The following is a 15,310-nucleotide window of genomic DNA, read 5'->3' on the forward strand; positions in this document are numbered from 1 at the left end:
GTTTATAAAAATCAGCAGGTTGGACTCAGGCTGAGGTGTCACTGGCTGTTCACTCCTCAAAGCATTCAGGTGAGCAGCAATTAAATATGCCCAGTGAGCGCAGGTTACCTCACTGACGAGGTTAAGAGCAGCTTTAAGCTAAATGAGCTGGAGTAGGCATTAAGGCCATGTACACATGATAGCAAACTGAAAAACATATATATATATAGCAAATGTTTTTCAGTTTGCTATCATGGTGTGTCACGTGTAGAATTTTGAAGTGAAAAACAAATTGAATGTATTTTGGAATAAGGCTGGATCATGACAAATGCTGAATGAATACTTTCTGGATCCACTGTATCTGAAACAGTACCAGTGATATTTCTCTTTATTTATATGACGTTCCTCAGAGCACCTCCAACGTATCAGCATCATCAAGTTCTCGATGCATAGAAACACAGTGTTCCCTTCACGTCAACCCTGGAAGGCGTGGAGCTCCTGCTCACTGAAGCCCTGATGCTTCAACAACCTACAAGAAGAGCACACAGGAAAGGAGGTCAACACAAAGCTGAGTCAGTTCACGCTACACATGGAAAATGTTCTCAGTGTGGTGTTGTTAGGCCCGTGCAGCTGAATGTTTTAAAAAGATTTCAGGTGGAAAAATATGTGCCATTAATTACATCAAGTCCTTGGAAAAAAAAGAACAATAGAGCGCGGAGCTGAGGCAGTTTGGCCTTTGAATTTATAACACATTTATTATTTAATGATCATATAAAATCTGAGACTTTGCCGGAGTCTATGTGAACATGCTCGCTGCCTGTTTCAATGATATTTCTAGGACGTATCACATGACTGTATTGGCGCTCTTAAATGCTGTGATTGCACACCAAGTGAAACAGTGCAGTCAGTCGAACAGAACATAGATCTCCGTGAGGATGGCTTTTAAATAAAACACTTTGTCAGAGCAGCAGTGCGGTTGTGTTACCTACCCGAGTGTTAGCTCTGTGAAGGCTGCAGGGCCACAGACACACACGTAGCATTTGGACCCATCAGGCCTGGACAGCAGCTCAGTAAGGATGGGCTCGTTCACCGGACCTTTCCGGCCGGTCCAGCGTTCACTGGGCTCAGAGAGGACATGCTCCACCTGAAACCTAACACACAGCAAACGGAAGACGAGACACGAGAGCCATTTTACATGTAGACATGTCTCCACAGCCATTCACTTCAGTTGAGAAGAGTTATTTTTCTGACACACCGGCTTATTGAAGCTCCAAAGGCTAAAACAAATATTGAACCAGCTATCTAAATTACATTTAACAGGACTGGCCTAAACTGGTTACTACTCCTCTCCTCATCGTCTCTCTTTCTCTGCATTTTCTTTTTCTTTCTTAGAGCTCGGGTTCTTTTCTACCGATGACTCCACCCTGCCGTTTGTTCACATGCACCACCTTAGAGGCTTGTTGTTAACACGACCCACAGTGTGAGGCCCTCCCCAGGCACACAGCTCCTATACCTGCCGTTATTAGCAGCCAGTTCATCCAGTTCAAAGCGCCAAAGAATGTCCTCTTCTCGTCGGTTAAAAAAGAGCAGCTTTGTGTTTCTGGAGACACACAAACATGTTGTAGGTTATGAAGCAAGCAGCCAACTGAAAAACACTACAACTGTTTTCTCAAACTAGTGTCAAGAGCACAGGGAGTTCACTGGTAAAACACCAGAGGTCACAGTGCACACAGAGCATTTAAGAACACAGTGTCAGAGCCTCAAACAAAATATAATCAACCACCCACACATGACAGACAGATGTTGCATCCAAACACTTTGGTTTTCATAAAATGATCAGGTTTGTGCAAACGTATTTGTTGTCTTGTTGGATTTGTAAGAATAAATCAAAGATGGTGAGTGGGTGTGAGATACTAAAGCTGTTGCACAGCTAACCAGATCCTTCAAGCACTCTGAAGTATTGATGGGAATCAAGAACCGGTTCCCAGAAGTCTAATTCCTTGTTACTTTGCTTGTCTATCCATCCCGCAGTTCCCCTTGCACTTCATAGTGCCACAGTCTTCAGAGTGGATGGACATGACTTTTATTTCTATAAAAGGAGTGCAAACTGCATCCACAGCAGCTGCATCATGCTGCTAACGCAACTTTAGAGCTTTGCAAACATGCTAATGCTAATCTAGCCAAAAACCCAGCGACGTTAAAGCTGAGTGAGGCGGCCCAGCAGACACACTCTAAGTTTCAACAGTTAACATGAGCACTGATGAGCAGTCAGCCTCCGTTTCTACAGTACTATCACCATGGCAACCACTTTCATCTTTGCTTCGTGGTCACACCTAAGTACTAAGAGAAAGATGACGTGTGTCCTCATTAGGACAGATCAGTGTTGGTGTGTGGGGCTGTAGCTTTATGTGTTTAAATGGTGATTATCACACAGTGTGTTTCAGTGCGTTTTGGAAAAATGCAAAAACGGTGTAAAAAGTAGTGAAACAAATTCCTGGAAGGTAACGTACGGCACTACATTTAAGAAAAGTGACCAATAAGTAACTTTTTTGAGCAATGAAACCCAAAACTGATCACAACAAAGACGGGAAATATCTCCAGTACGCAAACATCTGACCCACAGCATGCAATGAATGAATGCAGGAATGTAAGGTCTTTGCAAGTCATCTTTTTTGTTTGCATGTTTGCTCTCTTGTTGTTTGTTTGTTTGTTTGTTCCTCTTGTTGTTTGTTTGTTTGTTTCTTCCTCTTGTTGTTTCCTTCTCTTGTTCTTTGTTTGCTTTTCTTGTTGTGTGTTTGCTTCTCTTGTTGTGTGTTTCTTTCCCTTGTTGTGTGTTTCTTTCCCTTGTTGTGTGTTTCTTTCCCTTGTTGTGTGTTTCTTTCCCTTGTTGCTTCTTTCTCTTGTTGTGTGTTTGCTTCTCTTGTTGTGTGTTTGCTTCTCTTGTTGTGTGTTTGCTTCTCTTGTTGTGTGTTTCTTTCCCTTGTTGCTTCTTTCCCTTGTTGTGTGTTTCTTTCCCTTGTTGTGTGTTTCTTTCCCTTGTTGTGTGTTTCTTTCCCTTGTTGTGTGTTTGCTTCTCTTGTTGTGTGTTTCTTTCCCTTGTTGCTTCTTTCTCTTGTTGTGTGTTTGCTTCTCTTGTTGTTTGTTTGCTTCTCTTGTTGTTTGTTTGCTTCTCTTGTTGTTTTTGCTTCTCTTGTTGTTTGTTTCCTTCTCTTGTTGTTTGTTTCCTTCTCTTGTTGTTTGTTTCCTTTTCTTGTTGTTTGTTTCCTTTTCTTGTTGTTTGTGTCCTTCTCTTGTTGTTTGTTTCCTTCTCTTGTTGTGTGTGTCCTTCTCTTGTTGTGTGTTTGCTTCTCTTGTTGTTTGTGTCCTTCTCTTGTTGTTTGTTTCCTTCTCTTGTTGTTTGTGTCCTTCTCTTGTTGTGTGTTTCCTTCTCTTGTTGTTTGTTTCCTTCTCTTGTTGTTTGTTTCCTTCTCTTGTTGTTTGTGTCCTTCTCTTGTTGTGTGTTTGCTTCTCTTGTTGTGTGTTTGTTTGCTTCTCTTGTTGTTTGTTTGCTTCTCTTGTTGTTTGTTTGCTTCTCTTGTTGTGTGTTTGCTTCTCTTGTTGTGTGTTTGTTCCTCTTGTTGTGTGTTTGTTCCTCTTGTTGTTTGTGTCCTTCTCTTGTTGTTTGTTTGCTTCTCTTGTTGTTTGTTTGCTTCTCTTGTTGTTTGTTTCCTTCTCTTGTTGTTTGTGTCCTTCTCTTGTTGTTTGTTTCCTTTTCTTGTTGTTTGTGTCCTTCTCTTGTTGTTTGTTTCCTTCTCTTGTTGTGTGTGTCCTTCTCTTGTTGTGTGTTTGCTTCTCTTGTTGTTTGTGTCCTTCTCTTGTTGTTTGTTTGCTTCTCTTGTTGTTTGTTTCCTTCTCTTGTTGTTTGTTTCCTTCTCTTGTTGTTTGTTTCCTTCTCTTGTTGTTTGTGTCCTTCTCTTGTTGTTTGTGTCCTTCTCTTGTTGTTTGTGTCCTTCTCTTGTTGTTTGTTTGCTTCTCTTGTTGTTTGTTTGCTTCTCTTGTTGTTTGTTTGCTTCTCTTGTTGTGTGTTTGCTCCTCTTGTTGTGTGTTTGTTCCTCTTGTTGTGTGTTTGCTTCTCTTGTTGTTTGTTTGCTTCTCTTGTTGTGTGTTTGTTTCTCATGCCCTGGAGACTCCTGATACAGTTCGGGGAGGTGACCAACAACCAGATGGTTGCTCCAAGTACATTGATTTATATAAATGAATGCACTTACTGATCAGCACTGAATACAAAGGTGTCACTTATGAGCGCTGCTTCTGAAAGTTTGCTCCTACCCGATGGTTTCGATGTCTTCGAGGGCCGCACGGATGAGACGAGCCATGGGCGTGAAGCCTGTGCCTGCAGCTATTAAGTAGAGGTTTGTAACATCACGAAGAGGGCGGAGACTGAAGGTGCCTTCTGGACCACTTACGGCCACACGGTCACCTAGAAGAGTAAACGCGTCATTATTACAACAGTTTCCACAGATTAAACACCTTCATCAAATCAAAATTCAGAACATTATTTACTGTTCGATGGCGAGTTGGTCGCGTTATTGTGCCGCACGTGGAAAAGAACACATTGGTTTTTTCATTGTACTTTTGTTTGTTACAGGTTAAGAGAGAGAAGTCACTGGACCTCATCCATGTTCCCACCCTGGGAGCTGCTCCCTGAATGTGACTCACCGACACTCAGGCTGCTGAGGTGTGGGGTGAACGCTCCACCAGGGTAGACTTTGATCATGAGGTAGAGGTCTGATTCCTGTGACCCGTTCTTAGAAGCTGCTGGAAATATGTGCTCCACTGGAGTGTACGGCCTCACTACCTCCACGTCTGCATGTAGATAACAAACAGTAAGATTTACAGCTGTGCCCGTCTCGGTGATGTCACACTCCCAGAAACAGTCCAAGGTCAGAGCTGTTTCTGTCTGTGATTCGCTGCCATTGAAATAATCAAACTAATATCAGCATTTTACTCACTGACCTGGCATCACTTATCTAGCTGTGCTCATTTTTAACTATAGTAAGGCTTAGAATGAGACTGGTGGAAACAGTTGTCACAAAAATGTGCAGTGATGTAAAAAATCATTACATAAAAGTTAGAAATCACATATGAATTGAATTATACACATTTGCAGGTCACTGAGTAAAATAAGTAGCGATCCCCTACAACCCAGCCACACAAAGGCTGTGCGCTACATCATAATGAACCGATGAGTCAGATACTCCTGAAGTAACAACCAGAGAGCTGTGACAGGACATCAGGACTGCAGACTCGGGAGTGGAAGAGCACAAACCCTGAGATGTGTGCAAACCTGCTGACCATCTACTGTTGCCAACAAGAGGCTCTCCACCAAGTGCAAGGTCATGTTTTCCATGTGGTTCAAATACTTATTTTACTCACTGAAAATCACTTTACAACTTTCATGTAATGTGTTTTTCTTATTTTCAGTTTGCGTCCTCTCCACATCAAAATGAAATGAGCACAATAATCAGATTTTATGCCTTATGCTGATTTTATTTGGAGGTTAGCAAACGCACACAGGCGGCAGCACTGGGGACCAGTTTGTCCCACTGATGAAAGAGGGCAGCACATTATTCTGGACAGGAGGCCTGCAAACTGAATGCACCTGGTTTAAGACACCAACAACAAGGATGTGAATACTCTGTACCACTGTGTACTTCATGGTTGTAGATGATAATGAAACATCCCCACACAATATAAACTTTCTAACACTGCTCTATCTTCAGCAGCTCACCACACCTGCTTCCACAGGTGTTTTAAGCTTCCTCTAAACTGCAGCTTATACACGTTTCACCAGCTGCCTGTGCGACTGCTCACCTTGGACGAGCGCTTTCAGACAGACGTGTTTCCCGACTGGCACATGCATGACAGTCCCAGCAGGGAGCTGCAGTCTGAACAGGTAAGTGTTGTGGTTCACCTCAGTCTTAGACACCAACACACAATCCCGATAGAAGAGAGCTGTAAAACAGGGAACAGCAACGTGGTCTCCTATGTATCTTTCTTTTTGTCTGAGCACACAGCATGCAGGAAGCGAGTGGAGCGATGTGAACGGGCTACACGGGCACATCTGTGATGCTGTTGGAACCCACCTCGGTCCTTTTGGCGTACAAACGTATTATGGGACTCCAGAGGTTGACCGAGACTCGCCCATTTTCCGTGAGCACCTTTGCGTATGCTAACCTGGATCTTTCCCACGGAGAAAGCAGTGTGAACTGTAGATGATAACAACTTACCAACTTAAGGACAAGAGCAACACAGTGCATGTTCATTTTACAGAATCTGTTTTCAAAGATGTTGTTCACCTGCAACATTTTCCTCAACTTCATCAGAAAGACCTGCAAAAGCACGACAGTCGATTTTACAAACAAAAGCATTTATTCATAAGCTTGAAACTCACATTAGGGCTGTGTTGACAGAAGCTGTGCTAAAAGCTGGAGGAACAATCTCCACAGGAGAAAAACTGGGGCTTCCACAAGTAACAGCACCTAAAAGTCTCATTAGACATTCAAGTAGTTCTGGCACCAAATCAAACCATAATCTGATTTTAGCTAAATCTGGATACCACCGATTCACACCTTTATAAAGCTAAGCAAAGACCAAGACTACAACCCCAGCTTTCAGATCCTCTATGGTGAAATGCTCAATGACAGCAGAAAGAGAAACATCTGCTGTGACTTGTGAGGGGTGAAGAGAACAGAGAGTCAGCAGCAACATATGTGGGAGCTAACAAATATCTCTGTAGGACTTCCACAACTGAGGAATGCTTGGGAGAAAGCTCTTGTGTAGCTGTGGTCAAACGTTTACACGAAACTCAGGCTCTCTTTGGGCTTTTAATGATTTCTTGGAACGGCTCTTTTCCCAAAGTGGACTGAAAAAAAAAAACAAGAATTGAGCACACAAATCTAAATCCATTTTGTATTTTCTCTCACCAAAGTCAAACAGATACATACAGGCTTAAATACTGTACACACATCCCAACTAATACTTGACTAAATGTCTCTCGGTATGTTGAACCTTGAACAGTTCGTTTAAATTGGTCAGTTTTACACATATTTCAATACAGTTCAGCTCGGAGCTTTGGGAAGGTTAATGTTAACCTGCTTTATGCAGAACAACAGCTGGGAACAGGTCTGGGATCACTGTCCTGTGCTGTTTTAACTGTCTAGCTGAAGAGTTCAGAGGTCGTCCTTCTTCTGCACCAGGACCACTGGCAGCAAAGCAGCCCCACAGCACGATGCTACCACCACCATGCTTGACAGCTGATCTGCTGTTCTTGGGGTGGCGATAGCTCAGGAGGTAGAGCGGGTCATCAGCTGATCTACCGACGTGCCCATCAGAGTACGAATGCGTATCAATGTTAGACAGAAAGAACTTAAGCGCAGATAAAAGGTGCTTGTACGGGTGAATGAGGCGTGCTGTATGAAGCTCCCGCTCTCGTCAGTGAAGCTCAGTGTTTGCCTCATGTGAGTTATTGTAGTTTGCTTTTCATAGATGCACCTATGCTGCCGGCCTCGCAGCAGGGCCACGTTGATGACCCCAGGAGCCTTTTACAGCTGAGGTGCTTTTTTAAAGTAGTGTATCACACTTCCAGCCCAGCAGCTCTTTAAGGCCTCTTAGCTTAGTGCCACACCTTACACAACCTTACCTCCTTACACAAGTCTGCTATGACTGACAGGCAGATGATAACAACAGTTAATGAAAATGTTTCTGTGTTTGCCAGATTGGACAGCTGAGAGTTGGGCTTTCATTATGTAGAGTGAAAGACTGCTGCAACGACACAGCGCAGTGAGCTGCGTAGGATCGATGCAACACAGCAATACTCACGCAAATGAATCATGTAGGACATTTTCCCCAGCAGCACCTCCAGTCGAAGAACACCTGCCTTTAGATCGACAGTGGTACAGCCTGAGCTGGGTATCTGACACATACAGATGGTACAGTTACTGTGTGCACAGCTGGTACTGGTTGTACTGGTTAGAGGAATGAAAGCAACACAGGACACAAGTGGAGCTCAATAACAGTCAGGGCCTGGATGCACACAGTGTAGAGGGGGCATGTGAAGAGCTCCATCTTACAGCACATCACAGGTGGAGCGATTACCTTTCTTCTGGTATAAACAACCAGATGAACAGTCCCATCAGTCTGGAACCAATCGTACCTGCAGCAACAGGAAGAAGAGGATTTTGTCACTCGAGAGCTTCCTTATCAGATGTGTTCTTTAGGTGCTTACTGTCCTTCATACCGAGGGCGAGAGTCTTTGTCTGGAAGAGGAGCCACTGAAGTCGGTGAGGCGAGGCCAGTCACAGGTGGGGGAGGGAGGATTGCTATGGCAACAGACGAAACCATGTTAGGTGCAGCAAAAACTTTCAGTTGGAATAACAACAACACATCATACTAAACATGAACATACACAGCATGACTCGATTATATTTATGTGTATTTATTACAGATGTGCCAATAAACTGGTCACAGCTGCACACATGTTTATTTTTTAAACACAACTATGGCAGCACCAGGATGTAGCGTCACAGCAGTTTCTACATGTATACTTGTGAGAAGCCCCCCGACCCCCAGCTTCATAGACTTAGTTAAAGGCTGTGTTTTTCTGCAGAGTGCAGACGGATGTAAATCTCTGTGTACCTCTAACAGCTGTGGCGGCCTTGGTGCTCATCCTGCCCACCAGGCACTCTTTCAGCATAGACTCATAGTTGACCCAGCGATGGACCTGCTCACAAACACACATATACACTCATCCAAGTCAGTCTCACCCCAACCAATCACAGCAGATGGCCCCGCCCCTCCCTGAGCCTGGTTCTGCTGGAGGTTTCTTCCTGTTAAAAGGGAGTTTTTCCTTCCCACTGTCACCAACGTGCTGCTCACAGGGGGTCATATGATTGTTGGGTTTTCTCTGTATCTATCAATGTATTGTCTACCTTACACTATAAAGCCCCTTGAGGCGACTGTTGTTGTGATTTGGCGCTGTGTAAATAAAGCTGAATTGAAGCTTTGAGCTTACAAATCTATATCATACTGCAAACACAAGTCCTGCTGCAGTCTTACAGACTTATTTTCACCTCTGCTCAGCTTTGCCCGTTAGCGAGGCCCCACTTTCACACATGAAGCCAACAGGAGAGTCGTTTTAATTGACTGTGAGACTGATAAAGAATTATGTCACAGTCTGACGCTAAAATCGAAGCTAAACACATCGGCATGACTAAACAAACAAATCCTGCCTAGAATAAAGAGCGGACATGTGAAGTCGACTCTGTAACTGATTTATTGATTCCAGTGATGCTTGATAGGAAAATGAGCCTACAGGCGCTTCGTGTGCACACTGGTAAACCAATTAAACGTTTACCACTTATCATAAATCTGCAGATGCATTCCAGACTATACAATACACTGCATTTACTTTTTGCTTCCATACCTGGTCAAAGAGTTCAGTTCCATCTACTCCTGCTGCCTTCATCAGCTCCTCTTCTCCACCAGGGTGGTAGTCCATGTAGGCACTCACATTATACACCATACCTGTCAAAAACATCCACACAACGTTTTGTGTATTAAGTTATGTTTGTCCTCTGCAGACAGAAACAGATAAAACAGTATAAAACGATTGTTCAATATTATCATATTTTTAATTAATTATATTTTTAAAATTACACAGAATACACCCAGAAAACCCAGAAAGGTCCCACATCGTGAGCGTGCACACTCTGCTGAGAAATCAGCTGTGTTATCAGTGACTGGGCTCCTCACACAGAGAGACCTCGTCCTCAAAGGCTGCAGCACGTCTGCTTTACCTTAAATGAAACAGCTTCAAACTAGGGCGGGCCATGTTTATCGAATACACGCGAGGTATCGCGAGTTTTTCCACGTGCGACGCATAAATGGCTTTATCGTAACCATTGAGTATACGTCGCCATGGCAATATTAAGCTGTCTGCATGTAATTCACTGAGTTTTTTTTCTCCCACACACTGCAAATGCATCACTAATTCCCCCCTCCCAACCTGACACACTGCACTCAGCATGCGTGTTTATTTACTACAACATCGGGAAAAACATGGTGGCGGCGGGAGTTTGAGACTCGCTGTCGTTTGGATTGCACCAGTCGGGGGTTTTTGTAGTCGCCGTCTACACTTTTGTTTAGACAGTTTTTGTTTAAGCACAAAGGAGCACATTTTTAATTTCAGTTGTTTTGTCTGATGAAACATTGCTCGATGCCCTTTTCTGTTGCCGTGATCTTTTGTTAAATATCAGTGTTGTTGACGACAGAAAGAGACGAACAGCATCGTCACTGTGACAAACCTCTGTGGCGAACCCTCATAATGTCCTCCTGATACCACGGGACCCCACTTCATTTGACTGTTTTTAAAAGTATAAATTGCCAATCAATTCAGTGTTACAGCTTAGTTTCACTTAAGACCAACACATGACCACAAAATTTACCCTACATGTTACATTTTGGGCACTGTTTTGACACTATTTTTTTATTCCATTTCAAATGTATGTCTCATTTATACAAAATGTTTCTTTGTTTTTGGGTAAAAAATAAATTAAAATCATCAGTTATTGTGATTATCGTTTCACAACCAGAGTCGGCTGCTTTAACAGATGATCACAGACGGGTTTATGTCAAAGTTAATGTAGGAAACTGTTTTTAAACTACAAGTTTTTTACTGGCAGCAAATAATCACATCTGTTGTCCTCTGGGCTCAAAAATGCCCCCGTTTGCTTTGACTGTTTATAAAGCAACAAGTACTGTCAAAGGAAAATAGTTTTTATATAATGTGATCAGCTTCATGAAATGTATTCTTTTATTGATCACTAAGCAAATGTCTACGTGACGTTTGACATGTACTTTTGTGTGATAAACAACTAATAGCTTCCTCTTTCTGTAAGAACATACAGACTTAGAAAAAGGGGAACCTCAGCTCAGAGTTCTTAGAATAAGAAGCTATTTGTACACACACACACGCACGCACACACACACACACACACACACACAGACAAGTATAAATAAAGCACGCAGACAGTGATGAGACGCAGGTCGTGCGTCCATGACTGCTCTCGCGAGTAAAGACAACTGCAGTGTTTGTGTTTTCTAACTCAGGCGTCTTAGCTGAAGAACTACGGGGTGATTTAGAGAAATCCCCTGTCAAGTATAAAATATCATTTCTGTGTTTCAAGGTTTTATTCATCTTTATTCCAACTCATTGCCTGACAGTTTTCTATATTTTGGCATGGTAGGAGGGCATGAGTCTGAGTGAAGGCAAACTTTCATGAGGACAAAGGCGTGTCCATATTTGACCCAAGTGCAGGAGGAAGCTCAGGTTTATTCCTCTGCACTGGTCCCATCATGGACAGCATTCTTTCTGCAGTTGCAGGCCAAGGGTCATATACAGTAAACAAGCTGTTACAGGTGATTGTTTTCTTTTGGAAACCTGCAATGTTAGGGACAACTCACGTGTCCTGACTGCAGGACAGACGGTTTGCCATCGCACAAGAGCATGTTCCATGTACAGCTGGACCTGCATCACATGCTGCCCATGTTTTTGTCTCAAAGTTCCCTGGTTTACTTGGATGTTCTGTTGGACAGAGTCCTCTGAAGGGGACTGGGTGCTCATACAGTCACATCAGTACCAGGATCTTACATCACAGCAGGAGGAACACCCACTTGTTCCATACACCTCAAATGGGAGCATGTTTGTGTCATGAATGACGATCATCTATTGTGTCTTTATCAAGAAATTATGTCCTTTTTGTGCTTCTGTGATTAATCTTGTGTCACCTTTAAAACTTCTCTACCAGACTCAGGATGTCATAAACTGGCCGTAGCGACTCTACTGGATGCACGGCAGTAAGAATCAACACACCCACATATGCCTACAGCTGCATTCGGTCCATTTTTCTTCCTCTCTCGTTGTCCCTCCTTGTTCGTCATCGAGTTGGCTGTAGAGCAGGTCATCTGCTAATTGGATGGTTGTTGGTTCAATCTCTGTGTGCTCTAGTCTGGAGTTCTTACCAAGGTGTCCTTGGACAAGCTCCTCAGACTACCATGTCCTGGATGCCTGAGAACCTACTTGAACATAGTTCAGATTCTTCATCACTTTTCTTCACTTCATAGCCTTCTTCCACTTCTGCAGGTGGCTGATGTGCTTTTTCAGAGAAAGGGTAGCATGTGCTCTAAATATTGACAAATATTTTCTATATCTTCTAACCCTGGATCTTCCTGAACATTGATTCTCCCTCCTCATTATACTAGAGGACAATATGTGCTTTGTCCTACTGGTCATTGCTTTGCACAACATGGTAAAAAAAAAAAAAAAAGTATGCTCACAAGCCTCCACTGCAATGGAGACCTGTGAGCTACTTTCTGTGTATGTATTATTGTAGGGTCGACCTTACAATATGAAGCACCTTGATGCGGCTGTTGTTGTGATTCGGCGCTGTATAAATAAAATTTCATTGAATATAGAGCACCTGCCTCCTCATTGTGCTGCCTGTTGTGGTTGTTATGACCAGTGCTTGACCCCACACATCAGTGATCCAAGATCAAAGATGTTTGAAAGCAGTATGGTGTGAAAATACGGCTCTTTGCAACACTTTGTACTTTGGGGTCATTTTTGTCCCCGAGGACAAGAGATGTCATAAAATCCAATAAAAATCCCATAAATAACTCAAATTACTTAAAACTTATTCCAGTCATGCATAGTATAGTAATGAATAACTTCTGTTATTTTCAGACCATCTGATGAATAAAAAACACATTGTTGAGAGCAAAACATTTCTTTAGAGGACAAAAATGTCCCAAGGACAACACAAGGGTTCAAATAAAACATTTCAATTCATTCAGATTTTTTGTGTTCAAAGTAGAAAAACTTACTGAACGGTGAATTTGAATGAGTGCAATGTTGGGCCGTGTATGGTTGAAAATCACATTTGTTTTTGGAGGTTATTCAGACATATTGTGATATATCGTGTATCGTGATCAGAGATGGGCAGTAAGGGATTACTATTGCAAAAACGGTAATTAGATTACTGTTACTTTCCCGTAGGAATGCTGCGTTACTGCGTTACTAAAACCGTGATTTTTTGCGAGAATGTCTCACGACAGTGACGTAAGCGAGTGCGCTGTTAGTGACAACAGCTGTGTGCAGGTCAACAGTATATTATATATCGAGTGCGGAGAGAGTATGAGCGTGCAGCGTTTAAAGCGTGGAAGTACTGACCTTACTTTAAGTTTGATTCCATAAAAAGTGATAAAAACATTAGTGTCCGCTGTGCGTGGGAAGAAAACTTCTTTTTACAGCGAAAAAAACCCCTAAACTTCAGAGCAAGCACCGAGTAGCTACGACGTAATGGGAAACTCACAGAGAAACTCGCGGATTCTTCCACTGACTGCGGCACACCTGCACCAGGGTAAACCTCCACAAACCCCACTCCTGCTTTACAGGTGAAAATAGAGCAACAGGACCGTTGAGTCTTTGACTTTATTTATTTTCTGCTGTGTTTTACTTGCATCTATTTAGTTTGTCATATTTGTTTGTTATATAGTTTGTCAAAAGGACAAACTTCACAAAGAGAAGTGCCATGAAGTTTTCTCCAAGAAGAAAGGCCTCTGCAGACTCACCTCGTATGCAGGTCCAGCAGTCCTCTCTCCTGTTGTGTTTCTGCAGTTCTTCCTCAGTAACTTCAATGAGGCGCCCTCTGAGTCCAGTAAGATCTTTTCCACTCTTGGCAAACCGAATCCAGTCCATGAGACTGTGGCCCGGCTTCAAGGCCACCTTTGAGGGCAGAGTCATGAAAAACGTTAGGAACTCATTTTAGACAGCAGAGCTCTGGAGCTTTGTGGAAACTCAATTCTGCTAATATGCCAGATGTTAATGGTGTGACGTTCAAAACCCCAAAACTCTGAACGAATAAATACTGCTCTCTAATGCAAAACATAAATCTGCCATAACAGCAACCAGCCTTGTTACTTCACATACACAACAACTGATGCATCCCACGAAGTAAGCTCTGACATTATTTTACGTTTACTTATTTAGCAGAATATTTGCTTCCGCCACTGAAAAAACAACAAACAAAAAACATTTTCACTTGGAATAAATTAGGCACGAACTCGTTGTTGGATTCGACATTTCCAGGTAACAACGTGAAATCTTGATTTATGTGGCAAAAAGTGTTCAGTTGTTCTCATGAGCGGAAACGACGACACAGGTGTCTCCAGATTACTCGGTTATTTCCACTGCGAGTTTATTTTATGTGCCAGGTTTAACTCACTGACTTATTTGCCAGAATAGAAGCTCTGATTTATTAGAATAATAAAGAGAAATGTAAAAAAAAGTCAATTGCGCAATAAATATTTTGGAGGATAATTAATAAATGGTTACAAAAGTAAAGAAGGGAGAAAGCGCATCAACACAATAAAGTGTGTAACGGGCGTGTGCGGGATTGACGGGTGTTCGGGGGATCCAGAAAGTGAGTTACCTTGTTCCTCCCGGACTGGCCGGACGGAGAGACCCGCTGCTGGGAGCTCGGTGCCGGAAAGGACTGGGTCGGGACGTTTAACATGTTGTGAACGGTCCGGAAGCAGCCCCACTTTCGTACAAACCCTGTTTAACCAGCGGCAGTTTAACACAGTCACACACAAACACCAGATATCACAGTGCTGTCATGCTGTCGGCGGTGCTAGCTCAGGACACATCTCGGCCGAGCAGTGCTGCTAGGCTAAGCTAGGCTAACAGGTCAACGCACTTTAGAGGCAAATCTAAAGAGACTTCGACTGAAGTTAATGTTCGCGAGTTGAAAGAAATATTTAATAATCAAATCCAGTACTTCTCCTTATCCAGGATGTAAGTGCGAACTACCGCCTGGCTTAAGCTTCCGTAAATAAATAAGACTACATTTGTCGCGCAGTCTGACGACAAAGTCAACACGTGAAGTCATCATTTTGCGACGTCGCTGCTTCGCGACCAAACAAGTTTAACGTGAGCAGATTATCTTTCTGTATTCTTACGATAAAAATATGAATTTAAGAAAATGCTCGATTATGATCCACCAGATTCTCCCGTGTCTGGGAGCTGAGATCGTCATAAGTTTGTGGACTTCCCAGTTGTTTAGCTTCTTTCTAGACTTCAAATCAGCTAAAGCCTCTTTCCAGTCTTATTGACCGAAGCTCCTGAAGTGCAAAGTCATTGATGCTGTTCATACTTTTAAATAAATTCATTTCAGCTCAGTTTTATTTTTATAATACCAAATCACAGCAAGAGTTGCCTCCAGGTTTATATTGT

General features: G+C 42.7%; 1 protein-coding gene across 1 annotated transcript; it reads right to left on the minus strand.

Moving 5' to 3' along the window:
* Positions 1-339: 339 nt before the first annotated feature.
* cyb5r4 (cytochrome b5 reductase 4) lies at positions 340-14,971 on the minus strand. Its single transcript, XM_085472839.1, has 15 exons — positions 14,508-14,971; positions 13,648-13,801; positions 9,443-9,543; positions 8,656-8,740; positions 8,258-8,339; positions 8,116-8,173; positions 7,840-7,933; positions 6,318-6,350; positions 6,105-6,227; positions 5,833-5,973; positions 4,678-4,824; positions 4,288-4,438; positions 1,493-1,579; positions 969-1,130; positions 340-508 (listed from the first exon to the last, which is right to left on the minus strand). Exons 1-15 carry the CDS (start codon positions 14,589-14,591, stop codon positions 454-456), a joined length of 1,557 nt encoding a protein of 518 aa, XP_085328965.1. The 5' UTR covers positions 14,592-14,971; the 3' UTR covers positions 340-453.
* Between the last annotated feature and the right edge of the window lie 339 nt (positions 14,972-15,310).

This window comes from Copadichromis virginalis, linkage group LG11 (genome assembly GCF_057382275.1).
Source record: "Copadichromis virginalis isolate Kocher_CV1m ecotype Utaka linkage group LG11, C_Virginalis_male_GT1.1, whole genome shotgun sequence".
NCBI classification, from domain to species: domain Eukaryota; kingdom Metazoa; phylum Chordata; class Actinopteri; order Cichliformes; family Cichlidae; genus Copadichromis; species Copadichromis virginalis.